Source organism: Chrysemys picta, chromosome 22 (assembly GCF_011386835.1).
Source record: "Chrysemys picta bellii isolate R12L10 chromosome 22, ASM1138683v2, whole genome shotgun sequence".
Taxonomy (NCBI): Eukaryota; Metazoa; Chordata; order Testudines; family Emydidae; genus Chrysemys; species Chrysemys picta.
Genome location: NC_088812.1, coordinates 16,163,892 through 16,191,085, shown reverse-complemented (window position 1 = coordinate 16,191,085; position 27,194 = coordinate 16,163,892). Strand labels below are relative to the sequence as shown.

General features: G+C 64.1%; 1 protein-coding gene across 1 annotated transcript; it reads left to right on the top strand.

Moving 5' to 3' along the window:
* The first annotated feature begins 5,602 nt into the window (after nucleotides 1–5,602).
* RARG (retinoic acid receptor gamma) lies at nucleotides 5,603–14,234 on the top strand. The gene is given in 9 exon segments (XM_065576605.1): nucleotides 5,603–5,623; nucleotides 7,427–7,568; nucleotides 11,621–11,781; nucleotides 12,579–12,755; nucleotides 12,931–13,135; nucleotides 13,410–13,568; nucleotides 13,908–13,943; nucleotides 13,946–14,016; nucleotides 14,018–14,234. Coding segments are annotated over 8 exon segments (993 nt in total). The 5' UTR covers nucleotides 5,603–5,623; nucleotides 7,427–7,456; the 3' UTR covers nucleotides 14,090–14,234.
* Nucleotides 14,235–27,194: the final 12,960 nt, after the last annotated feature.

The following is a 27,194-nucleotide window of genomic DNA, read 5'->3' as shown; positions in this document are numbered from 1 at the left end:
CAGGCCGCCGCAGAATCCTCCCTCCCTCCGGTGCCTGCCAGGCCGCCGCAGAACCCTCCCTCCCTGCCTCTGCTGCCCGCCGGGCCGCCGCAGAACCCTCTTTCCTTCCAGTGCCCGGGGGCTGCAGGAGGTGCTGGCTCAGTCGCTCCTTTAAAGGCGGCTCGGCCGGGCCGGGCTCAGAGCGGCGCGGGAGGCGGAGGCCGGTGCAGGCTGCGGGGAGTGGCGCGTCCCGGGGAGCCCGGTGGCACGATGAGCAGCGGGGATCACTAGTTCCTGCCCCCCGGGTCGGGGTCCGTGCCCCTTCAGGGGTGGGCTGGCCGCCCCAAGATTGGCCGGAATGCCGCCCCTTACAATGTGCCGCCCCAGGGACGTGCTTTCTCCGGCCCTGCAGGTGGCCAGTGCAGTCTGAGCTCTCAGTTCCCAGTCTTCACAGCAAGACGGGGGGAGGGGCGCGCTCACCCAGGCCTGCATGGGATGAGATCCCATTCACATGGAATTTCCCCACTCCCTTTGCCCCCCATGTAGCCTGGGAACTGCTGTCTAACCCCACCCGGACCCCAAGGCATCTGCCCTCTAGCACTCTAATTCCTGGGGTCAGCTGAGCATTGTCCCTGCCCCGGGGCCTGCGGGTGGCTTCTGGAATATTGCATGGGTTGGGTTTCTAGGCAGGAGTTGGGTCCCATGGGTCAGATGCTGGTGAGGGAGGGGCCTTCCCTGTCCCAGATCTGCTGGTGTGGAAGAGGGCCCAGAATTAAATCGAGACGCGCTCACCGGGACGGTGCACCCAGTATCAAATCGAGACGCTCTCACCTGGGACGGTGCACCCAGAATTAAAACCAAACATTCTCACCCGGGGCTGTGCACACGCACTCAGTCAAGCACACACATGCTCTCCCGTCTCTGCACCCACACAAACAACGATCCACACAGACACACTCTCTTGCAGACTCACAATCAACTCCACTGATGTAGAGATACACACACACATTCCCATGCCTCTCAAAGGCGCCTCCCTGTGTGTTTATGGGTTACTTTCAGGTAAATAAAAGCCTGCAATTGAGATATAATCACCTTACCCTCCCCTCCTTTGTCTCTCTGCTGATCTCCCAGGCGGGAGGGGAGTCACAGGGCGAGGTCTCAAATCCCCTATTGTCTTATTGTAAAGAAGGAAAAAAATGCAGAGGGTTAAAATTCATGAGCCTCTAATCGTCCACTTGGCCTGTCTGTCATGGAGATGAGATTGTCTCCCTTGGGGGAAGGGACAGGGATGCTGGAGTCAGGAGCTCCCCCATGCATCAGCCTGGGCAAAAGGCTGCTCCCCGGGGTGAGATCAAGGGGTGCGGGAGAGGGGCATGGAGTGTGGGACCCCGAGTGTTTTCAGGCAATTAAATGCAGGGGCATTGGTTCGGTCCATGGGGCCAGCCACCAGCTTTGCCCCTAGTTCTGAACCCCTGTGGAACTTGGGGGCTCAGAGCTGAGGTTTTGGTGGGAGGCCCTAGTTCTGTTTGGCAGAAGCTGGGGCAGAAAGAAACAGGCCTGTTCCTTTTTGCTGTTACGGTGGGAGTCACCAGGTGGTGCTGTTGCATAGTTGTGCTAGTTCTTAGCCTGCGGGCAGTGCTCCGCCTTGGAAGAGACACCCTATTGTTTAGTTTTTGGGGGGGGATGCACATGCACCCACCAGGGAGCTGTTGCAAGCAGCAAGAGACAGTTTGTGCCCAGGGTGCAAGGAGGCTGCCCCCTGGCCACAGATGGCAGAGGCAGCACCCCACACCCTGCAGCTGGGTCTGTTCTCTGTGCTATGCCAGGCTCAGTCGTGCCCAGGGACGGCAGAACTGGGTGGTTTTGAGGGCTAGTGCTCCCCACAATGGAAATACTGTATGTGTGTGTGTGTGGGGGGGGGGGGCTGACGTTTCTGCCTCCATGTGTCATTCCCTGTGAACTGCGCACATGCATGGGGGGGCAGGAGAGCGAGTGGGACCTGGAGGGGCTGGGATGGCTACCATGGCATCCGGGAGCCCATGAAAACCCTCGATCTAGGCCCCCTCCTTAGTAAACTTTGGCTGCGGCCCGGTTTGCTCCCTGCCCTAATCTCTCTAACCAGGGTTAATTATTCTTGAGACAGACTTGCTCGCTAGGAACTGGGCTTTGGGGTTGGGGCTGAGATTTATTGCAGAGGGGATTGCCTGTGTGCCGTTTGTGACCGCCTCTGTTCCAGGCCTGACGAAGGAAGCATATGCAAGTTGCACTAAGTAAAGTACCCAGTTCTCTGTGTTACTGCTTTCTCCCGCAATGGGAGCTGATCAGCAAGGCCCTGAGATCCACACCCCAGTATTATAACCATTGCTACAGTCATGCCGAGGGGCCCCAGCTGTGATCGGGGCCCTGGTGTGCAAGGTGCTGTGCACGCTGCACCGGGTCACCAATGCTAGTGGTGTTGTTGGAGTGTCACTTTGCCATCTCTGGTTCCTGGCCGCTGAGGATTTCTGCCTGAGCTTGCAAAGGTTTCTGGGCAGCAAGTGCCAGCGGAAGGTGCTGCTCCCCTGCCCATGCAATCTGTGCCCTGCATGGGACCAGCACAGTCCAGGGCAGCAGGGCCCAGCTCGGGGGCAGCTCTGCCTTCCTGGCAGCACTATGTGGGGCTGGGAGGAGTGAGGCAAGCGAGGGTGTGCCCCTTGTGGCACACCCTGCTGAGGGTGGTGGTGATAGAAGAGGGGATCCCAGGAGTGTATGTGCCACCTACGCCATCTCTAGCCCAGCTGTACGCTCCAAGCACTGGGCAAGGGCAGTGTCTGGGGTGTTGGGTGGGGACAGGAGCGGCACCAGGGTTTTTGGCGCCCTAGGCGGGAGTCCTTCCACACTCCCGATCGTTGTCGTCAATTCTGCGGCGGGGCTGGGAGGGTGTCCTTCCATGCTCCCGGTCTTCGGGGCACTTCGGCGCCGGGGCCCAGAGCAAATGAAGGACCCACCACAGAATTGCTGCCGAAGACCTGGAGCGCGGAAAGACCCCCCCCGCCGCCGAATTGCCGCCCCCCCAAATCCTGGCGCCCTAGGTCGGCTAAATGGAAGCGCCGGCCCTGGGTGGGGAGCTGGGGACTAGCCAGAGCCCGCATCCTAGGAGCAGGGGGAATTAGACAGGTGGTAGATGGGGAGCTGATATCCAGGGGAGGGGGAAAGGATCTGAACAGGGGGCTGGAGCCAAGGAAGGCAGCCAGAGAAGGTGCAGAGCGGAAATAGGGTCGTGCCCATTGGCAGGGCAGGGCACCGAGGAGGGAAGGGGGTGAGGGTGGGGAAGGGTCCCATCTGTCAGCCAGAAGCAAAGGGCTGGGGTGTGTATCTCTGTGCGTTTCAGGATGAGACTGGAAAGATGTGTGGACACCAGGTCAGCAGCAGAACCTAGGTGTCCTGGGGCCCACTCTGTTGCTTGGCCACCAGCTCATGTGGCTGCTTCCCCGAGTCTCATCCTTTTGCTGGATGGGCTGAACAGTGCCCAGTGGAAACCTTTCTCTCCAGGGGGCTCACTGTCTAGCCTGATTTATCACTAAAGACCTCATGGAGACGGTACAGCAGCCGGGAAAGAACCTAATCCTGTTCTAGTATAACGCTGCCTTCTACGGCTTGAGCTATCGGCGCATCCCCCGCAGCCAATAACAGTACAGGGCCTTTGGCACACAGCTGGGCAGTTCTGACTGTGTCCAGTAGAGGGCAGCATTGCACACATCGACAGCTCTGCTCCTCACCCGTAATATATAGGGGCTTGTTGCCACTCACACCACAATTTGCACAAGAGAAACAAAGCAGTGAATGAAATATGCTATCAGTTTAAAATGTCTCCCCTAGAAAGTTCCTGGTTTTCGTGTATCCTGGGGGATGCTGCTGAACTCTGGGAGTTGCCTGGAAACTCGGCACCTGTGGTATTTCTCGGGCTGTTTCATCATTAAGTTCCAGAGTTAACAGCACATCAAAAGGGAGCAGTTTGAGTTACTGCTTTTGGCTGGCTGGCTGCAGACTCAGGCAGTGGCTTGTGGTCATGCTTGGAAGGTTATTGATATAACTTGAAGGGCTGGCAACTTAAACTTAAATCCTGTAGAAACACCCCCCCCCTTGTCCCCCAAAACCCAGAGGGAAGAAAGATTGCTTGGAAGTTGCATACTCTGCCGTGCTGGTTTGTTATTGTTGGGTCTCTTGTGAGTGCTGGAGCTGGGTGTACTAGTATGTTGCTGTAGGGTTGCTTCTTAGCACCAATCTGTACATACAAATTTGTTATTTTAGAGCTGCTCAGGGCTAGAGGGCTCCACATGCTGGTTTGTTATTGTAGGGTTGCTTAGAGGCCCAACGTTGTAGGGTTGCTGTTGTTTTCCTTTTTTAAGAAAAATGAATGTGAGATGCACACTCTGCTGGCCCCCCGCCCCCTGGCTTTGGAGACTGTCCAAACCTAGGCAGCGCCCGCCCCCTCCCCGTTCCATCGCGGGGGTCCACCTGGACTGACGGGGGTTTTGGGACTCCGCTGCTCTGAGTGCAGGCTCTCCGGGGCTAGGGTGGGGATAAAGCAGCCAAAAGGCAAGAGGCAGGACACACAATGCTGGGCCCTCTGTGGAGGGATAAGCCCGCAGTCCCCGTGGGGTATGGGTGTGCCCCCTCCATCCCCTTACCCCCCCCCCCCCCCCCCGCCGCCGCCGTGGGCCTGGGGGAAGGGGGATTAGGTTACACGGCTCTGGTAACAATTCCAACCTGTTTGGACTGGAATGTGGCATTTAGAGCCCGGCTACAGGAAATTCGCTCTGTGCTGAAAGATAGAATTGAAAACAGTTTGCAGCCCGGCCTGGGGGCGCCTGGCTGGCTGGGGGAGCAGGGGGTGGGGGTCTGCCTCTGGCCTGAGGTGGAGGGCAGGGGGATGGGGGGCTCGCTCTGGCCTGCAGGGAGCAGAGAGATTGTGGGGGCTGGTTCTGGCAAGGGGGAAAGTAGGGGGATGGCGGGCTGGCTCTGGCCTTGGGGGAGAGCAGGGGGATGGGGGGGCTGGCTCTGGCCTGGCAGGGCAGAGGATTGGGGGGCTGGCTCTGGCATCGGGACAGGTTGTGGAGGGATTTGAATTCCCCCGCTGTTCCCCTCTGGTTATTTTGGCCAGTGCTAAATTCCTAGCAAGTGACCCTGGCAGCCCCAGGCCGGAGGTCTCCCACAGCAGCAGGTTCCTTGGGGCCCATCCTGACCCCCCAGGACCCCCCAGGATGGGAAGCCCCAACACCAGGACTCAGAGAAGGCTCCTGACAGAAGTTTAGTTGGGGATTGGTCCTGCTTTGGCAGGAGGTTGGACTAGATGACCTCCTGAGGTCCCTTCCAACCCTGCTATTCTATGATTCTATGATTCTAAGTTGGGGGGATTTACCAGCCCCCCCCCCCCCACGCTGGCAGGGCCGTCCCCGATTGCCTGGGTCCTGCGGCCCTTGGGGTTTACCCTGCCGTTCCCTCTCTCTTCAGCCGTGGAGACCCCAGAGCACGAGTTCGGAGGAGATGGTGCCCAGCTCGCCCCTCGCCGCCCCCGCCCCCCCGTGTCTACAAGCCCTGCTTCGTCTGCAACGATAAGTCCTCTGGCTACCACTACGGCGTCAGCTCCTGCGAAGGCTGCAAGGTAACGGGGACCCCCACCCTTGGGGCCAGCAGCACGGCTTGGGGCTCCGTCAATTCCTTGCTTTGCCCCTCTGGAGCCTGGCTCTCCGTTGGGCACCCCTCTGGGCAGCCAGAATCGCCTGCTGCCCAGGGGTCTTTGCTGGTCACACGGGGGCTTCTTCCCCAGTTGCCGGGCGGGTGGGTCTTGCTCAGGGTCCCACCGACGGCCAGATTCGGGGTTGGGCAGGAATTTCCCCCCAGGTCAGACTGGCAGGGACCATGGGGGTTTCCACCTTCCTCTGCAGCATGGGGGGCGGCTCGCCGGCTGGAATCATCCAGGCACATGACCCCTAATCAGCTCCCTGCCGTTGCTGGGGCCTCGGGCACCTCGGTCTCTCCTGCTCTCTGCCGGTGGCACACACCAATTCAGTCTCCTGGGGAAATGCTTCAGTCTAGCCCAAGAGACTCGGTGTCCAGGGGTTTCGGCGTGAAATGGAATGGCCTGTGCTGTCCAGGTCAGACTAGAGGAGTCGAGGGTCCCTTCTGACCTGCACTGAGAGGTCTTAAACTAACCACCGAAAGACCTGGGTACCAGAGAGCAGACGACGGGGAGAGCTTGTGGTATGATTGCTATGACAAGATGGGGTCCTATTGTGCCAGGCGCTGCACAGACCTCACTGAGATCAGGGCCCCGTTGTGCCAGGGACAGTCCCCCCCTCAAAGGGCTCACAATGCAAACAGAGGGGAACAGAGTTTTGGAAGTGCCGTCATTATTTTGCAGGAATAGTGGCTTTGAGTCCAAAATAGAGTGTCCAGGGGGTCTCTATTCTGGAATAGCAACATAGTCTGAGCACCTGAGTGCTGGGTTAGGGCTTGGGACCCCTGGGTTCTAGTCCTGACTCTGTTGGATGACCAGTCACTGCCTCTCTTTGTGCCTCAGTTTCCCCACCTGTAAAATGGGGCTAGCGATAGGTACCCCCTTTTTAAAGTGCTTTGAGATTTGCTGATGAAACGAGCTAGGTGTCATTATTATTCCAGTCAATTTCCCCGTGAAGACAAGCCCTAAGAGAATGACCAGGATAGAGACAATTTGTGGGGGCGTGAAGGCCAAGGAGGACACCTGGCCCATTTAAAACTGATCCCAGGGCGTCTTCAAAATGATGGCCCTGTGGAACTCACCACCACTGGATGTTCTTATGCAATAGGATCTGTTAGGGATGGCTTAGATATACGTGCTGCCTCAGTGCAGGGAGAGGGACTGGGTGACCTCTCGAGGTCCCTTCCAGCCCTACACCTCTACAATTCAATAGGATTTAGAGAAAGGCAAGGCAATTACATGAATAGTGAATTGCATTGGAGGCCAGGATGTGCAAAGGGACCCAAGGTGGTTGGGCGCATTGCATTTGGGCACCCCACTCCCTTTGCAGATCCCAGCCAGAAGGCCTATACATTCTCCTGCTGATGGCACAAGCCAGTTCCTAAATGCCAGGGGTCAGTCCATGGTTGCCCGTGAGGAGGGGGTTGACTCTCCAGCGTCCCCAGTGTCGGAGCCGGCGCACTGGGCTGGATGGACCATTGCTCTGATCTGCTGCAGCGATTGGTGCTCCAGCATGCCAGGTGGGGGGCGGTGTGTGCTGGTGGGGGGGGGGGTTCTGTTTGCGTTTGGGGGTGCAGCTTTGCCAAGGCACCTGCTCGGAGCTGTAGGGAGCATGGGGTAACCCCTTCCCCGCCTCTTCTCCCCCCCCCCCCCCCCCCCCCGCACATCCCTACCTCTGACCCACCCCCCCATCACCTGCATGTCCCTGTCTCTCCCGCCCACCCCCAGGGATTCTTTCGCCGAAGCATCCAGAAAAACATGGTGTACACGTGCCACCGCGACAAGAACTGCCAGATCAACAAGGTGACCCGCAACCGCTGCCAGTACTGTCGGCTCCAGAAGTGCTTCGAGGTCGGCATGTCTAAAGAAGGTGAGTCTACCTGCAGCGGGATCGCATGGAAGATTGGATCCAGCTGGGGCAATGCCCCGTGCGTGCTCCCGTGCAGAGAGACGGGCCCAATTGCACCTGTTCCCCCCCCACAAGTCCTCTACCCCTGCAGGGCCCTGCCCCACTGCACTGCTGTGCCACAAGGCTGGAAAGTCACTGGTGCAGAGGTGTGGGAGCGGGAAGCTCCCAGCCCCACATGTGTTTGGGGACGGGAGCGCGTTGCGCAGAGACCCATAGTGTTTGGTGAGATCTTTGCCCGAGTCTGGCGCCCTCAGGGGCTAGTTTGACCAGCTGTGCTGGGGCTAGGACCTGACATCCAGGCCTGGCTTCGGATCATTTGGATCCAGGGTTCGAGTTTGGCCCAGTTCAGATCTGTGGCGGGGGAGGTTGGATCCAGGCTCTGGTTTGAGGCCTGTCTCGTGCAAGGCTGGCGCCCATGACGAGGGCACACTAGGATATGCTTCCAACACGGGTAGTTCTTGGGCCAGAGTAGCCGGAACCAGGTGAGAACAGGACACAGGGGCCAGAATTGGATCCGAATCTCACGGGGGTCCAAATCCCTTTGGTTCTGGCCCCTTGGCAAAGAGGGCTTCGAGGCCTAGCGGCTAGAGCCACTTTAACCATGCCCCTGTTGGTGATGATCTCTCGCACTCACCCCCTGCCGCCTGTCACACGGGAGCTGGAGGAAGGCTTGGAAGAGGGCGGCTGCCCCTTTAAGAGTGCTGTCAGCCGGATGGTCCATCTGGAGACAGAGTGCCTCTCGGCGGCTGTTGCTTTTACTCCCGACTGCTAAGGCATGTCCTCACGAGCCGGCCGGGGTGGGGCCCCCATTAATCACTGTCTCTTTAAGAGCCCGTAATTAGGAATGTCTGTCTCAGCCCTAGCCATTGATTTCCAGGCCCCTGTCGCTTTAAGGGCGGAGGGATTTTGGGGGGTGAGGGAGAGATGTCTCGAAGGAGACAGGAAGTGGGTGGTCTGTGGGAATTGGGCCAGGATTGGGCAGGGCTGGGTATCCTTGGCATCCCTCCCACTCCCAGCGCTGGCCCAGCTAGAACTGAATGGGCTCCAGGATCCCCTGAAGAGAGATCAAGGGATCCCCCCCCCCTCCCTCCCCCACTCCAACAGCTGGTGGGCATGTGAACAGCACTGCATGGGAAGACTGGCACAGGTCCCAGATGTGGGGGACCTGCCACCTCTCTGAACTGCCCTTCCCTGCTACCCCTCGCCTGCACGCCCCACTGTCTTCGGCTGTCTCACCTGATTCTTCAACCCCCACCCCCCCACCCCCCCCCGCACCCCCACCCCACCGCCACACCTCACCCTGGCTTTCGATGGGCGAAGGTGCCAGTAGATGGGGTGGGAGGGCCGAGCAGATCTCCCCCTCCCCCAAGCCATGGCAGCCCGGACTGTTGTGCATTGGGGGGGGATAGGGCTGGATCCCCAAGGCAGTGGGGTGTTTGGTGAGGGGGGGGCGGCTCTGCTGGCAGCCCCCTCCCTGCCGGCTATTGTGCTGGCCGAGGCTATAAGTGGATATCCTGCCGGCTCGCGTATCCTGTTGCCAGATTCCCCCTGGCACTCCGTGCTGGGGTGAGCAGGAAGTGCAGCCTGGAAATGTGCGGCCACAGGGCGGGCCGGGAGAATGCACACGCAACGGGAACGCTGGGCCCCGGGCGGGAGCAGGGGGGGGGTCCTGCCGGACTCGCTGGGCCTCAGGACTGCTGGTGCCCTGGTTTGGGGACGGCAGGGATGAACCAACGCCCCCAGGCATGGGGCTGTCTCTGTTCCCCTGGCTGCAGCCTAGTTCGTCTCCCTCCTTCCCCTTGCCACCTGGAGGCCAAGCCGGGCGGTCAAGTGAGGGGTCAGGGCTCAAAGTACTTTGCAATGGGCCCGCCTGGACAAGTGCAGCAAGAGACCGGGCAAGCCCGGGGCTCCCCGGGGAGCGGGGCCGGAGCGGCCGCAGTGGGGCAGAGGGAGAACCGGGAAGCCCCATCCTTCACAGGAGACACCGGGCAGCCAATCCGGTGCAGCCACGTCAGGCACTGACCCGTGTGCTAAGCAAGGTGGCCAGTCAGAATCCATTGGTGCTGGGCACCAACACATGGTCGAAGCCAGACAACCAACCAGAATCCATTTCCATTGGGCAATAGAAGCCAAGTGGCCAACCGGGATCCATTTCCATTGGTTATTAACCCACATTAGGATCCGGGTAGCCAATCAGACTGGGCTCCCAGCTGCCCGTTGCCAATGTTAGAAGCTGGATGGCCAATCGGGTTCCAGCCTCCCCCCAGGACACATGCCACCCAGGACACATGCCACAGGGGTCTAGCCAGCTGGGGCACTGTGAAGGCAGGGGCTATTGGGGTACCAGGCAGGCCCAAGGGGGGCAGCTGGCACGAGCCAGCAGCCATCAGGTTTTGGCATGATGGGCTCGTGGGCTCCCTGGGCATATGCTGTGGGCGAAGGGGGAGAGTCGGGGGGGGGGGGGGGGCGCAGCCAATGCCATGTCACCCCCCCACTCCCATTTATCCGAGTACCCCCCCCACACACACACACACGCTTTATCTGGCCTCCCTGTCTGCTGCTTCCTGTTTTCCTTGGGCTGAGCACAGGATTCGGTGTTTCCCAAGTGAAGGCTGGGAAGTGCGGCGGGCAGGGCCCAGCTGGGCTGGCAGAGCCGCCTCCGGGGGGCAGGATGGGCGAGGGGTGTAGAACCTGCAGGGGGGGACATGGGGACACCGGCCCAGTGCAGCCTGGCTCGGAGGAGGCGACACCCAGACCAGACCAGCTCCAACCCCTGTGGGCCCAGCGTGAGTGGCCAGGCGGTGGGCCTAGGTCCCAGCCAAGTGGCAGAGGCCGTGTTTTGACACGGGGGTTGTAACGGCACCTCCTGCCCCTAAGCCGCTGCCCGGAGCCGAGCCTCGGTGGCTCTGCGTCCGTGCCACGCAAGCCATCATCTCGCTGGCTGCCCCCAGGGCCACGGATGGGAATGCGCCTCAAGGGGCGCCCGTCGTTAGGGCAGGGGGCTGGCGGGTTGCTGTGGGCAGATGCTTGCTGGGCCATCCCTGCCGGCTCTGCTTTTCACCCCTGCTGAATAACCCCGCTCCGGGCCACTGGCTCTGCTGCTGGAAGCAGCTTTCAGGAGCTAACCTGGCAAAAATACCCCCCTGGGTGGGGCTCAAACCCGGAACCACTGGATGTAAAAGGCCAGGGCTCTGCTGTCTGAACTGAGGACTGTGCCGATTGCGTGCATTAACTGCTGGGAGGGGGATAGAGCGCCACAGTGCATAAACCTAGGTTACCAGCATTGGGCCCCGGGGCGGGGGGAATGTTTCCCTCTGCAGAGACAGGATTCGCTCCCCCCGCCCAGGGGCTGGGGCATGCACCAAATGCTCCCTCACCATGGCAATGCAAGAAATACCCCCCGCCTCACAGAGTGCAACTGTCTAAATAGAGCACATGGGGAAACCGAGGCACACAGACAGCAGTGAGTTGCCCACGGTCAACCAGCAGAGCCAAGGATAGAACCCAGGTCTCCTGCGGCCCCCCACTGCTGCCCCTGCCACTAGCCCCCACTGCCTCGGCCCAGCTGAGAGGGAATGCCCAAAGCATGTGATCCGAAAAGGGACCGGCAACAATAGCAGCTTCCTAGTCATGCGGCCCTTCCATCCCCATCCACAGTGTCGCTGGGTTGGAGTCGGGGGGGCCAGATCCCCATATGGTGTAGGTGGGCGTATTTCCACTGGAGTCAGGCCAGAGCCCCACCTGGTACAGATCAGCCTAGCCCCACTGAAGTCAGTGGCACCACGCCAGTTTACACCAGCCAGGGATCTGGCCAATTGGGTTGATTGGTGATCTCTGTTTTAAAGAAGAATGTCCCAACAGTGGGGGGTGTTTGAGCGGGGTCAGATCCCCAGGGCCAAATGCCCCCCGTGACCGTGCGGCGTCCCACCCACGCTCCCAGCCCCGGACTCTGAGCCGGGGTCAGGGCCAGTCACACGGTGCCATGTCCTGACCAACACCCCCCTCTTCGGCAGCCGTGCGGAACGACAGGAACAAGAAGAAGAAGGACGTGAAGGAGGAGCTGGTGGTGGACAGCTACGAAATGACTCCCGAGCTGGAGGAGTTGATCCAGAAAGTCAGTAAGGCCCACCAGGAGACTTTCCCCTCGCTGTGCCAGCTGGGCAAATACACCACGGTGAGCTCCCTGCACGTGGCACTGCCCCTCTCCCCCAGCCCACCCGGGAACCCCCTTCTGCCTCCCCTGCTTCCGTCACCAGCCTCCGGGTCCCAGGGCTCCGCCTGTGGAATAACAGAACCGCCTTCTACCACCCCGGGCTGCCCGCTGCTGTCACTAGGGGGAGCTGTTCTCAGCCAGGCTGCCTGGCACCCCTGAGTGCCCAATCCCCAAGGAGTGCAGAGCTGGGATTCTGCACATTGGCCACCAGGTGGCACCAGTGCCCCCTTAAACATCCAGGTTCTGTGCCTGGCTCCGAGGGGGAAAAGGCGTCGGGGCACCCAGGTTCCGTGCCCAGCCCCGGCTGGGAGAGGGAGTCGAGGAACCCGGTTCCTTGCCCAGTCCCCGGCTGGGAGAATGAGTTGGGGCACTCAGGTTCCGTGCCCGGCCCCTGTGGGAAAAGGGCGTCCGGGCACCCAGGTTCCATGCCCGGCCCCGGTGGGGAGAGGGGGTCAGGGCACCCAGGTTCCGTGGCTTGGAGAGGGGGTCGGGGCACCCAGGTTCTGTGGCTGGCTCCAGCGGGGAGAGAGGGTTGGGGCACCCGGGTTCCATGCCTGGCCCTGGCGGGGAGAGGGGGTTGGGGCACCCAGGTTCTGTGGCTGGCTCTGGCGGGGAGAGGGGGTTGGGGCACCCAGTTCCGTGCCCGGCCCCAGCTGGGTAATCTCCCCGTGGCTCTTAGTTGCAGACTGTAGGGGACGATCCTCACCTAGGCCCCGCGGTGCAGCACTAACCACCACTATCCCCGTTCCCTCCCCCAGAACTCCAGTGCCGATCACCGGGTGCAGCTGGACCTGGGCCTATGGGACAAGTTCAGCGAACTGGCCACCAAGTGCATCATCAAGATTGTGGAGTTTGCCAAGCGCCTGCCGGGTTTCACCACCCTCAGCATCGCCGACCAGATCACCCTGCTCAAGGCGGCCTGCCTGGACATCCTGGTGAGGAGCAGCCTGGGGGTTTAGTGGGGGACTCAGCTGCTTAGAGCCTCTTCTCTCTTCCTCCCCCCTTCCTCGGGCTGTGGATCGGTGAGACCCCTGGGCCCCTGCCCAGCCTGTGTGGGGAGGGGCTGGCCCAGCGGGTCTCGGCGCTCACTCCACATCCCATTCCTGGCAGATGCTGCGGATCTGCACGCGCTACACGCCGGAGCAGGACACCATGACCTTCTCGGACGGGCTGACCCTGAACCGCACCCAGATGCACAACGCCGGCTTCGGGCCCCTCACCGACCTGGTGTTCGCCTTCGCCGGGCAGCTGCTGCCCCTGGAGATGGACGATACCGAGACCGGGCTGCTCAGCGCCATCTGCCTCATCTGCGGAGGTACCGGCCGGCCCCGGGCCACCACTGCCTCCCCCGGGACCCAGGAAGGGGGGCTGGGCACAACCGACGCCATCACAGCTGCTGCAGCCCTGGCCTCTCCCAGCGGGGGCGCTGTAGGGGGTGGGGCAGGAGCACTGGCCATGGGAGGAGCTCCCAGCTACGCCAGCCTGGCCTCTCCCAGCAAGGGGCGCTGTGGGGAGCGATGGCCGTGGGGGGTCGAGGGGGCTGGGTATGGGGCTATGACAACCAACATGTGTGTGCCCCCCTCCCCCAGATCGGATGGACCTGGAGGAGCCGGAGAAGGTGGACAAGCTGCAGGAGCCCTTGCTGGAAGCTTTGAAAATCTACGCCCGCCGCCGCAGACCCAACAAGCCGTACATGTTCCCCCGCATGCTGATGAAAATCACCGATCTGCGAGGCATCAGCACCAAAGGTGTGGGCTGTCAGCTGGGCACTGCTGGGGGAAGCTCACAGTGCTGGTGCCTCCTGGCACTGCTGGGGTGGAGGCTCACGGCACCAGTGTTCCTTGGGGTACTGACAGGGCTCTACTGGGGGGAAGCTCCTAGCACCCCTCTTCCATCTGGTACGGATAGGGCACTGCTGCGGGGAAGCTAACCGCATCCTGTCTCCCATCTGGTACTGACAGGGCACTACTGGGGGGAAGCTCACAGCACCTGTCTCCCATCTGGTACTGACAGGGCACTACTGGGGGGAAGCTCACAGCCTCCTGCAGTGCCAGCTCACTGCTCCTTTCTCCCCACCCCCATCGCAGGCGCGGAGCGAGCCATCACCCTGAAGATGGAGATCCCTGCCCCATGCCCCCCCTCATCCGGGAGATGCTGGAAAACCCCGAAATGTTCGAGGACGACTCGTCGCAGCCGCCCCCCGTCGGCAGAGCCCCCCAGCTCCGAGGAGAGCCCGGCCGAGAGCAAGAGCCCCGAGGAGACCCCCTAGCACCCTGGGGAGTGGGGAGTGGGGGGTGGGGACTGGGAGAAGCCCCATCCTCAGGCACCCCACCCCCCTGTCCAACACCGAGCTGGTTCGAACAAGCCACAGCTGCCTTCACTCTGCCCCCCCATTGCTGGGGGGCAGGCATGGGCTGGGGGGCAGCTAATGGAGATTGTCTGTGTGCTGCCTCAGAGGTGTAGCTCTTGCCTTAACCTTCTCTCGGGGGGGGGGGGGCAGTCTGGAGCCCCCCACCCCCAAGCTTTTTTGTTTGCCAAAGTCTGACTCCAAGCCAAAAATCCAGGGGTGGGCAAGGCCCGGCCAGAGAGCTCCCTGCCTGGGGTGAGGGGCAGATTCCTGGAAATGGACCTGGAGGGGTTCAGCAGAGCCCCCCACTCTGCCACCAGCAGTGCAATTGCCCGTCCAGCGGGGGGCACCCTGGAGCCAGAGAGAGACTTGGAAGTGAGACTGGGCTGGGATGTTGGGGTGCCCCCCCCCTCCGCATCCCCAATGATGCTGCCTCCAGATTCCCGACTCAAGATCAGTCAAGACCCTGCCTCCTAAACTGATGTTCCCCGCTGAATCCAGGCAGCCCGGACCACTGCTGCAGATCTCTGAAGCTGGGGATTGCTGGGCGAGAGGCGGGGGGGCGGAGCAGCCCCCCCAGCCCGTGGAAAGCCCAGGAACCCCTGGGTGTGTTGGGAAAGGAGGCTGAGTGGAAGGGAGGGGGGGACGCTGCTCCCCACCCAGCGTCCTGCAGGTTTCGGGGGACGCGGATCTCAGGGTGCGGGGATGAGGTCCAAGTTTGGGAGGTTTATTTTATTTTATGTTTTTGTTGTATAACGTGCTAATGGTTTGGGATCACTCCTCGGCGGTGGGGGACGAGGGGTCCCTGTCGCGTCTCCTGGGGGCTCTGCTGGGATGGGGGGGCCCCCAGAGGCAGGGGGCCGGGCTGCAGGGCTGTATCTGGTTTTGCTTTTGATGCTGTTCAGGTTTGGTGTAGTTGGGGCGTCTTTCGCTCTTGACCCCCCCTTCCCATAACTTCCAGTTCCAACCCCTGCCCCCATGACCCCCCCCTCCTCATTCCCTACCCATAACCCCCGCTGCTGCTCCCCATAATCTCCTGGCCCTGCCCCTAACCCTGACTAACCCATCTCCCCATAACCCTCCCCCTCAGTCCTGACCCCGCCCCCACAATCCCCCTCCCCAACCTCACCCCTTGGTGCTGATGATTTTGGGAACACACAACACTAGAGACCAAAGATGGGGGGTGGGGATCGGAGGGCAGGAGCTGGTGGGGTCACAGGGGGACAGAGGGAGCTGCCACCCTCCCAGGGGCTCACCCCCCCCTAACAAGGCTGCTCCATGATGTATCCATGGGGAACATCCCCCACCCCCTGTGCCCCTAGGAAATGGGCCAGCTGGGACCCGGCTCCCTGTCAGGGGTGAGGGGAGCAGCCTAGCCCCCCCTTTGCACAGCAGCCTGGAACGCTGCCCCCAGGGGGTGGCACTGGGGGGGCCCCTTTGCACATCGCCCAGCCCCTTTGGGTCCCAGCGGCTCTACAGCACCCCCTATGGACCAAAGCAGACAGCACCTCAGCTCGGGACCCCCCTTTGATCCCCCCCAGATGTCCCCTAGGGCCAGTCTTGTCCCCCAAAACCTCCACTCCAATCCTTGCCTGGGAGACAATATTGTCACCTGACCCCTCCCTCCCCACATGCAGTGTCACGTCCACCAGCCGGGGGGGAGGAGTGGTGGAGTTTGAATCCGCACACAGCCCCTGTAGGTTCCCCCTCCCCTCAGCAGCCCCCAGATGTGGGGGAAGGAGCCCTGCAGGGACCCTGATCTGTTACACTACAAGATGGGGGGGGGGGATCTCCCTCTCCTAAGGCCCCCATTGGTGCTGGGGCTGCAGTTCCAAACTCCTGCAGCAGGGGGCACTGCCACCCTCACGAGAAAGCAAGATCTGCATCGTGGGGGGGCAGGGGGAGGTGCCCAGACTGGGTCACTTCTGCCAGGCGTCTCATGCCTATGACCCTGGCCGGGGCGGGGGGGCAGGGCGAGCCTGGCAACACTTTCCCTGTTATTTATTGCCGGTTTTCACCCTGGGACATGGACCCAATTGCCCCCTCCCCCAACAGAGAGTGGGGCAGGGGGAGACCCAGGGGACCGGCCCTGGCATGAGACACCCCCCTTGCCCCCGCCCCTGAAATCTCTGGGGCTCCCTGATCCAGTTGAACTGCCAAAAAGAAATACCCCAGACCTTAAAACGAAGCCAAGGACCCTGTTACGGGGGGGAACTGGGAGGGGGGATCTGCACCCCCCCACCCCTCGGTCATGTTTACAGCCAAGCTTTACCTGGTATTTTAAAAGAAAAGCCCCTTTCCCATTGCCCACCCCCTTGGCGCCCAGCTCTATCGCAAAGGGGACTTTTCTATTTTTGCAAAATAAAGTGACGGAAACTCAGCCCAGCCGGCTCCAGCTTTGGTGTGTGGGGCGCCCCCACCTGGCCATCCCAGCCTGTCAGCACCCACCCCTCCGCGGCCTGACGGGGTGGGTGGGGCTGGCCTGGCGCCCCGTGCCCCAGCTGGAAATGGGGCACTAGGAGGCACCAGACTGTCTCCTGGAGGAATGGTGGGGATGATGCAGCTGCCTCTGGGGTGGGGGCTGTTTATACGGGGTTCCCTTGCCCGGTGCTGAGATGCAACTGCCTCTGGGGTGAGTTGTGGCAGCTCTTTAACTACAAGTAACGCTGCACAAATCCTGCCTCATAAAACAACCGTGTGGACGCTGCAGGCGGAGGGAAGTCTCCATGGCTGGGCCTCCTGGGAACACAGCGAGGCTGGACTTGAGCTCCAGCCCCGCCAGGGTTCGGCGTTGACACAATCAAGGAGCGCCCCCTCCTGGGACCTAGCGCTGCCTGCAGCCCCCGTGACAGGCGCTGGCTGAGCCTGGCCATTAGCATTGTGGTAAGACACGGAGGCACCAGCGCAGGACCCCGGTGTGCCAGGCGCTGCCCAGAGCAAGAGACGCTCCCTGTCCGGTGGAGCCCAGGATCTGACTAGACAAAGGGAGCAAGGGGAAACTGAGGCACGGAGCAGGAAAGTGACACGGCAGAGGCAGGAATAGAACCCAGGTGTCCTGCCAGTGCCCTGCCTTCCTGAATGCTGATGGTTCTGCAGTAATGACCCCCCCGGAAATACCCCTCGCTCCACCTCTCCCCTGTGGGCTCTCCTAGCCACACCCCATCGCCCCTCACTGGAGAGCTCCCTGGCATGGGCTGGGCCCATCCACACGCCAGGCCGTACTGCAGACCAGCCCCAGCTTTGGTTTGGCCCCAGGGGCCCTTTGGATGCAGAACTGGGGGCTGCTGCGTCAGCCGCGGGAGCAGCCCCCCCCCCCCCAGCAGCTCTGCTCCCCTCTGAGCTATGAGACCCCCCCCATGCAACACCCAGCCTGGGAAGGGGGGACCCTGCTGCAGGCCCAGGAGTGGGGGGGGGGAGACTCTGGAGATGCAAGAGGAGCAGCAGTGAGGTTGTGGGGTTCAGGGGGCAGGAGTGGGGCTGATGAGCCCCCGCCCTTTTCAGACTATAAGCACCGGCAACCCCCACCAGCTCTGTCAATACACCCCCACCACAGCTTTGCCAGTGCCCCTGAATCCTGAGAGCAGCCGCGCCCGCCGCCCGCTCTACCGGTGCCCCTCGATCCCAACCCCGCCACAGCTCTGCTGGTGCCCCTCACTTATGACCTGTACCCGCCTGCTATCCCAGCCCTGGGCTCCCCGCAGCTCTGCTGGTGCCCCTCATTCCTCACCTGTACCCCCCTGCTCTCCCAGCCCTGGGCTCCCCCCAGCTCTGCTGGTGCCCCTCACTCCTGACCTGTACCCCCCTGCTCTCCCAGCCCTGGGCTCCCCCCAGCTCTGCTGGTGCCCCTCACTCCTCACCTGTACCCCCCCTGCTCTCCCAGCCCTGGGCTCCCCCCAGCTCTGCTGGTACCCCTCACTCCTCACCTGTACCCCCCTGCTCTCCCAGCCCTGGGCTCCCCCCAGCTCTGCTGGTGCCCCTCACTCCTGACCTGTACCCCCCTGCTCTCCCAGCCCTGGGCTCCCCCCAGCTCTGCTGGTGCCCCTCAATTCTCACCTGTACCCCCCCTGCTCTCCCAGCCCTGGGCTCCCCCCAGCTCTGCTGGTGCCCCTCACTCCTGACCTGTACCCCCCTGCTCTCCCAGCCCTGGGCTCCCCACAGCTCTGCTGGTGCCCCTCACTCCTGATCTGTACCCCCCTGCTCTCCCAGCCCTGGGCTCCCCCCAGCTCTGCTGGTGCCCCTCACTCCTGACCTGTACCCCCCCTGCTCTCCCAGCCCTGGGCTCCCCCCAGCTCTGCTGGTGCCCCTCACTCCTCACCTGTACCCCCCCTGCTCTCCCAGCCCTGGGCTCCCCCCAGCTCTGCTGGTGCCCCTCACTCCTGACCTGTACCCCCCTGCTCTCCCAGCCCTGGGCTCCCCCCAGCTCTGCTGGTGCCCCTCACTCCTGACCTGTACCCCCCTGCTCTCCCAGCCCTGGGCTCCCCCCAGCTCTGCTGGTGCCCCTCAATTCTCACCTGTACCCCCCCTGCTCTCCCAGCCCTGGGCTCCCCCCAGCTCTGCTGGTGGCCCTCACTCCTGACCTGTACCCCCCCTGCTCTCCCAGCCCTGGGCTCCCCCCAGCTCTGCTGGTGCCCCTCACTCCTCACCTGTACCCCCCCTGCTCTCCCAGCCCTGGGCTCCCCCCAGCTCTGCTGGTGCCCCTCACTCCTGACCTGTACCCCCCTGCTCTCCCAGCCCTGGGCTCCCCCCAGCTCTGCTGGTGCCCCTCACTCCTGACCTGTACCCCCCCTGCTCTCCCAGCCCTGGGCTCCCCCAGCTCTGCTGGTGCCCCTCACTCCTGGGCTCCCCCCACCTCTGCTGGTGCCCCTCAATCCCAACCCACAGCCCCTACTATCTCAGCCCTGGGCTCCCCCCAGCTCTGCTGGTGCCCCTCACTCCTCACCTGTACCCCCCCTGCTCTCCCAGCCCTGGGCTCCCCCCAGCTCTGCTGGTGCCCCTCACTCCTCACCTGTACCCGCCCTGCTCTCCCAGCCCTGGGCTCTCCCCAGCTCTGCTGGTGCCCCTCAATCCTCACCTGTACCCGCCCTGCTCTCCCAGCCCTGGGCTCCCCCCAGCTCTGCTGGTGCCCCTCACTCCTCACCTGTATCCCCCCTACTCTCCCAGCTCTGGGCTCCCCCCAGCTCTGCTGGTGCCCCTCACTCCTCACCTGTATCCCCCCTGCTCTCCCAGCCCTGGGCTCCCCCCAGTTCTGCTGGTGCCCCTCACTCCACCTGTACCCCCCCTGCTCTCCCAGCCCTGGGCTCCCCCCTGCTCTGCTGGTGCCCCTCAATCCTCACCTGTACCCCCCCTGCTCTCCCAGCCCTGGGCTCCCCGCAGCTCTGCTGGTGCCCCTCACTCCTCACCTGTACCCCCCTGCTCTCCCAGCCCTGGGCTCCCCCCAGCTCTGCTGGTGCCCCTCACTCCTGACCTGTACCCCCCCTGCTCTCCCAGCCCTGGGCTCCCCCCAGCTCTGCTGGTGCCCCTGATTCCTCACCTGTACCCCCCCTGCTCTCCCAGCCCTGGGCTCCCCTCAGCTCTGCTGGTGCCCCTCACTCCTCACCTGTACCCCCCCCTGCTCTCCCAGCCCTGGGCTACCCGAGATCTGCTGGTGCCCCTCACTCCTCACCTGTACCCCCCCCCCTGCTCTCCCAGCCCTTGGCTCCCCGCAGCTCTCCTGGTGCCCCTCACTCCTGACCTGTACCCCCCCTGCTCTCCCAGCCCTGGGCTCCCCTCAACTCTGCTGGTGCCCCTCACTCCTGACCTGTACCCCCCCTGCTCTCCCAGCCCTGGGCTCCCCTCAGCTCTGCTGGTGCCCCTCACGCCTCACCTGTACCCCCCTGCTCTCCCAGACCTGGTCTCCCCGCAGCTCTGCTGGTGCCCCTCACTCCTGACCTGTACCCCCCCTGCTCTCCCAGCCCTGGGCTCCCCTCAGCTCTGCTGGTGCCCCTCAATCCTGACCTGTACCCCCCCTGCTCTCCCAGCCCTGGGCTCCCCCCACCTCCTGCTGGTGCCCCTCACTCCTCACCTGTACCCCCCCTGCTCTCCCAGCCCTCGGCTCCCCGGTGCCCCTCACTCCTCACCTGTACCCCCCCTGCTCTCCCAGCCCTGGGCTCCCCGCAGCTCTGCTGGTGCCCCTCACTCCTCACCTTTACCCCGCCTGCTCTCCCAGCCCTGGGCTCCCCTCAGCTCTGCTGGTGCCCCTCACGCCTCACCTGTACCCCCCTGCTCTCCCAGACCTGGTCTCCCCGCAGCTCTGCTGGTGCCCCTCACTCCTGACCTGTACCCCCCCTGCTCTCCCAGCCCTGGGCTCCCCTCAGCTCTGCTGGTGCCCCTCAATCCTGACCTGTACCCCCCCTGCTCTCCCAGCCCTGGGCTCCCCCCACCTCTGCTGGTGCCCCTCACTCCTCACCTGTACCCCCCCTGCTCTCCCAGCCCTCGGCTCCCCGGTGCCCCTCACTCCTCACCTGTACCCCCCCCTGCTCTCCCAGCCCTGGGCTCCCCGGTGCCCCTCACTCCTGACCTGTACCCCCCCTGCTCTCCCAGCCCTGGGCTCCCCGGTGCCCCTCACTCCTCACCTGTACCCACCCTGCTCTTCCAGCCCTGGGCTCCCCCCAGCTCTGCTGGTGCCCCTCACTCCTGACCTGTCCCGCGCTGCTCTCCCAGCCCTGGGCTCCCCGCAGCTCTGCTGGTGCCCCTCACTTCTGACCTGTACCCCCCCTGCTCTCCCAGCCCTGGGCTCCCCGGTGCCCCTCACTCCTCACCTGTACCCACCCTGCTCTCCCAGCCCTGGGCTCCCCCCAGCTCTGCTGGTGCCCCTCACTCCTCACCTGTACCCCCCTGCTCTCCCAGCCCTGGGCTACCCCAGCTCTGCTGGTGCCCCTCACTCCTCACCTGTACCCGCCCTGCTCTCCCAGCCCTGGGCTCTACCCAGCTCTGCTGGTGCCCCTCACTCCTGACCTGTACCCCCCCCCCGCTCTCCCAGCCCTGGGCTCCCCGGTGCCCCTCACTCCTCCCCTGTACCCCCCCTGCTCTCTCAGCCCTGGGCTCCCCGGTGCCCCTCACTCCTGACCTGTACCCCCCCTGCTCTCCCAGCCCTGGGCTCCCCTCAGCTCTGCTGGTGCCCCTCACTCCTCACCTGTACCCCCCCTGCTCTCCCAGCCCTGGGCTCCCCGGTGCCCCTCACTCCCGATCTGTATCCCCCCTACCCCCCAGCTCTGCTGGTGCCCCTCACTCCTGACCTGTACCCCCCCTCCTCTCCCAGCCCTGGGCTCCCCGGTGCCCCTCACTCCTGACCTGTACCCCCCCTGCTCTCCCAGCCCTGGGCTCCCCCCAGCTCTGCTGGTGCCCCTCACTCCTGACCTGTACCCCCCATGCTCTCCCAGCCCTCGGCTCCCCGGTGCCCCTCACTCCTCACCTGTACCCACCCTGCTCTCCCAGCCCTGAGCTCTTCCCAGCTCTGCTGGTGCCCCTCACTCCTCACCTGTACCCACCCTGCTCTCCCAGCCCTGGGCTCCCCCCAGCTCTGCTGGTGCCTCTGACTTCTCACCTGTACCCCCCCTGCTCTCCCAGCCCTGGGGTCCCCAGTGCCCCTCACTTCTGACCTGTATCCCCCTGCTCTCCCAGCCCTGGGCTCCCCGGTGCCCCTCACTTCTGACCTGTACCCCCCTGCTCTCCCAGCCCTGGGCTCCCCCCAGCTCTGTTGGTGCCCCTCACTCCTCACCTGTACCTCCCCACCCCCCCAGCTCTGCTGGTGCCCCTCACTCCTGACCTGTACCCCCCCTGCTCTCCCTGCCCTGGGCTCCCCCCAGCTCTGCTGGTGCCCCTCAATCCCAACCCACAGCCCCTGCTATCTCAGCCCTGGGCTCTCCCCAGCTCTGCTGGTGCCCCTCACTCCTGACCTGTACCTCCCCACCCCCCAGCTCTGCTGGTGACCCTCACTCCTGATCTGTACCCCCCCTGCTCTCCAAGCCCTGGGCTCCCCCCAGCTCTGCTGGTGCCCCTCACTCCTGACCTGTACCCCCCGTGCTCTTCCAGCCCTGGGCTCTCCGGTGCCCCTCACTCCTCACTTGTACCCCCCCTGCTCTCTCTGCCCTGGGCTCCCCGCAGCTCTGCTGGTGCCCCGCTCTCCTCACCTGTACCCCCCCTGCTCTCCCAGCCCTGGGCTCCCCCCAGCTCTGCTGGTGCCCCTCAATCCTCACCTGTACCCCCCATGCTCTCCCTGCCCTGGGCTCCCCGCAGCTCTGCTGGTGCCCCTCACTCCTGACCTGTATCCCCCCTGCTCTCCCTGCCCTGGGCTCCCCGCAGCTCTGCTGGTGCCCCTCACTCCTCACCTGTATCCCCCCTGCTCTCCCTGCCCTGGGCTCCCCGCAGCTCTGCTGGTGCCCCTCACTCCTGACCTGTACCCCCCCCCCCCCGCTCTCCCAGCCCTGGGCTCCCCTGGGGCCAGCTCGGCCCCGTGCGGCCAGTGCCATCTGTAGCTCGCAGTGGGTCGGGCTGGATCTGGCAGAAGTGCTGGTGATGCTGGAAGCCTCGGGTCTCCTAGCTCATAAACGCCATGGGGCTACCACTGCTGCCCCTGCCAACCCAGCGCAGCCACCGGCCCCCGGCTGGAAGTGGGGGACCCGGGTGACATCGCTCCCTGGTCCTGGTCAGAACTCAGCTGCTGCCATTTCTGGCCTTGCAGTGACCCCTGCCGGCCACTGGGGGTCGCCGTTCCCCAGCTTTTGCGGCCCCATTGCTTTTACTTCACAGCCCCCATGCTCCCACCTGCCTGGGCCAGCAGGGGGCAGCAGAGGGGCGGCAGCTCCGCGGCGTGTGTGTGTGTGTGTGTGTGTGTGTGTGTGTGTGTGTGTGTGTGTGTGTGTGTGTGTGTGTGTGTGTGTGTGTGTGTGTGTGTGTGTGTGGCGGGGGGGGGGGTGTCTAAACACGCGACACTGAAGGGAGGGGGAGAGACCAGGACGGGTGGAGACAGTCCCCTTGCAGCACAGCGCCCCCCCTACTGAGCCCGCCCCTCCCTCGCTCCCTGCAGCATGGCACCCCCTTACTGAGCACCCCCCCAGCCTAGCACCCCATAGCGCTGTGTTGGGACATTGGGGGCCAGCACGAATTGCAAGGAGACAGCACCCCCTGCTGAGCCCTCCCCCCTGGATTTCCGGGGAGTCTCTCACCCATGTACTGACCAGCCCCCCCCCCCTGCCTGGCCTGTGAGTGGTGCCAGAGCTTAGTCCAGGGGGGCAGGAGGGTGCAGCCTCCCCCTGCCCCCCCGCTCCCCCTCCCACTGGCTCCATTCCAGGCCCTGGGGCTGCAGCCTGGAGGGTGGGTTTATGTATCTCTCCAGGTGGCGGGTGGGGGAGCATGGCAGGCGCGGGGGGGGGGAGGGGGGGGCTGCCAGCAGGGCAAAAAACCCTCTATGGCCGCAGGGGTGGGGAGATTTCTAAAAGCCAGAAACCAGCACGAAAGGCTCCGGGGGCGGGGGTGTGTTACTCAGCCTGAGCAGTTGCAACATGCACAGACCAATGCCTCCATGCCCCCCCCCACATCCACAGCCCTCCTCCCCAGTCCTGTTCACAGCCCCCCCATGGCCAGGTACATGCCCCACTCACACACAGGAGCAGCCTGCTACACACATGGTCACGCCTGCCCCCTTCCACACACACACACTGGTGCACGTCTGACCCATGCTCAGTGTCCCAGTGGCTGGGCCAGGGAAGAGTTTCATGAGACAGCTGTTGCCGTACTGGTGCCCCTCCGAGGGTTTCACTTCTGAATCCAGAGGCTGCGGGGTCAGTCCCCCGGGGTGTCACGGTGCATGATGCGTCTCAGTCCTGACCACTGGCCCAGCCCTGGGCTCCCCTCCCAGCCCTGTCGACGCCCCTCAGTCCTGCCCCACAGCCCCCCCACTGTCCAGCCCTGGGCTCCCCTCCCAGCCCTGTCGACGCCCCTCAGTCCTGCCCCACAGCCCCCCCACTGTCCAGCCCTGGGCTCCCCCCAGCTCTGCTGGTGTGCCCCTCACTCCTGACCTGTATCCCCCCTGCTCTCCCAGCCCTGGGCTCCCCCCAGCTCTGCTGGTGCCCCTCACTCCTGACCTGTATCCCCCGTGCTCTCCCAGCCCTGGGCTCCCCCCAGCTCTGCTGGTGCCCCTCACTCCTGACCTGTATCCCCCTGCTCTCCCAGCCCTGGGCTCCCCTCAGCTCTGCTGGTGCCCCTCACTCCTGACCTGTATCCCCCTGCTCTCCCTGCCCTGGGCTCCCCGCAGCTCTGCTGGTGCCCCTCACTCCTGACCTGTATCCCCCCCTGCTCTCCCAGCCCTGGGCTCCCCCCAGCTCTGCTGGTGCCCCTCACTCCTGACCTGTACCCCCCCTGCTCTCCCAGCCCTGGGCTCCCCCCAGCTCTGCTGGTGCCCCTCACTCCTGACCTGTATCCCCCCTGCTCTCCCAGCCCTGGGCTCCCCCCAGCTCTGCTGGTGCCCCTCACTCCTGACCTGTATCCCCTGTGCTCTCCCAGCCCTGGGCTCCCCCCAGCTCTGCTGGTGCCCCTCACTCCTCACCTGTATCCCCCCTGCTCTCCCTGCCCTGGGCTCCCCGCAGCTCTGCTGGTGCCCCTCACTCCTGACCTGTATCCCCCCTGCTCTCCCAGCCCTGGGCTCCCCCAGCTCTGCTGGTGCCCCTCACTCCTGACCTGTACCCCCCTGCTCTCCCTGCCCTGGGCTCCCCGCAGCTCTGCTGGTGCCCCTCACTCCTGACCTGTATCCCCCCTGCTCTCCCAGCCCTGGGCTCCCCCAGCTCTGCTGGTGCCCCTCACTCCTGACCTGTACCCCCCCTGCTCTCCCAGCCCTGGGCTCCCCTGCAGCCAGCTCGGCCCCGTGCGGCCAGTGCCATCTGTAGCTCGCAGTGGGTCGGGCTGGATCTGGCTGAAGTGCTGGTGATGCTGGAAGCCTCGGGTCTCCTAGCTCATAAACGCCATGGGGCTACCACTGCTGCCCCTGCCAACCCAGCGCAGCCCCCGGCCCCCGGCTGGAAGTGGGGGACCCGGGTGACATCGCTCCCTGGTCCTGGTCAGAACTCAGCTGCTGCCATTTCTGGCCTTGCAGTGACCCCTGCCGGCCACGGGGGGTCGCCGTTCCCCAGCTTTTGCGTCCCCATTGCTTTTACTTCACAGCCCCCATGCTCCCACCTGCCTGGGCCAGCAGGGGGCAGCAGAGGGGCGGCAGCTCCGCGGCGTGTGTGGGGGGGGTCTAAACACGCGACACTGAAGGGAGGGGGAGAGACCAGGACGGGTGGAGACAGTCCCCTTGCAGCACAGCGCCCCCCCTACTGAGCCCGCCCCTCCCTCGCTCCCTGCAGCATGGCACCCCCTTACTGAGCACCCCCCCCCAGCCTAGCACCCCATAGCGCTGTGTTGGGACATTGGGGGCCAGCACGAATTGCAAGGAGACAGCACCCCCTGCTGAGCCCTCCCCCCCGGATTTCCGGGGAGTCTCTCACCCATGTACTGAGCAGGCCCCCCCCCGCCTGGCCTGTGAGTGGTGCCAGAGCTTAGTCCAGGGGGGCAGGAGGGTGCAGCCTCCCCTGCCCCCCCGCCCCCTCCCACTGGCTCCATTCCAGGCCCTGGGGTTGCAGCCTGGAGGGTGGGTTCATGTATCTCTCCAGGTGGCGGGCGCGGGGGGGGGGGGAGAGGGGGGCTGCCAGCAGGGCAAAAAACCCTCTATGGCCGCAGGGGTGGGGAGATTTCTAAAAGCCAGAAACCAGCACGAAAGGCGGGGGGGGGGGGGGGGGGGGGGTGTCACTCAGCCTGAGCAGTTGCAACATGCACAGACCAATGCCTCCATGCCCCCCCCCACATCCACAGCCCTCCTCCCCAGTCCTGTTCACAGCCCCCCCATGGCCAGGTACATGCCCCACTCACACACAGGAGCAGCCTGCTACACACATGGTCACGCCTGCCCCCTTCCACACACACACGCTGGTGCACGTCTGACCCATGCTCAGTGTCCCAGTGGCTGGGCCAGGGAAGAGTTTCATGAGACAGCTGTTGCCGTACTGGTGCCCCTCCGAGGGTTTCACTTCTGAATCCAGAGGCTGCGGGGTCAGTCCCCCGGGGTGTCACGGTGCATGATGCGTCTCAGTCCTGACCACTGGCCCAGCCCTGGGCTCCCCTCCCAGCCCTGTCGACGCCCCTCAGTCCTGCCCCACAGCCCCCCCACTGTCCAGCCCTGGGCTCCCCTCCCAACCCTGCTGACGCCCCTCAGTCCTGCCCCACAGCCCCCCACTGGCCCAGCCCTGGGCTCCCCCCAGCTCTGCTGGTGTGCCCCTCACTCCTGACCTGTATCCCCCCTGCTCTCCCAGCCCTGGGCTCCCCCCAGCTCTGCTGGTGCCCCTCACTCCTGACCTGTATCCCCCGTGCTCTCCCAGCCCTGGGCTCCCCCCAGCTCTGCTGGTGCCCCTCACTCCTGACCTGTATCCCCCTGCTCTCCCAGCCCTGGGCTCCCCTCAGCTCTGCTGGTGCCCCTCACTCCTGACCTGTATCCCCCTGCTCTCCCTGCCCTGGGCTCCCCGCAGCTCTGCTGGTGCCCCTCACTCCTGACCTGTATCCCCCCCTGCTCTCCCAGCCCTGGGCTCCCCCCAGCTCTGCTGGTGCCCCTCACTCCTGACCTGTACCCCCCCTGCTCTCCCAGCCCTGGGCTCCCCCCAGCTCTGCTGGTGCCCCTCACTCCTGACCTGTATCCCCCCTGCTCTCCCAGCCCTGGGCTCCCCCCAGCTCTGCTGGTGCCCCTCACTCCTGACCTGTATCCCCTGTGCTCTCCCAGCCCTGGGCTCCCCCCAGCTCTGCTGGTGCCCCTCACTCCTCACCTGTATCCCCCCTGCTCTCCCTGCCCTGGGCTCCCCGCAGCTCTGCTGGTGCCCCTCACTCCTGACCTGTATCCCCCCTGCTCTCCCAGCCCTGGGCTCCCCCAGCTCTGCTGGTGCCCCTCACTCCTGACCTGTACCCCCCT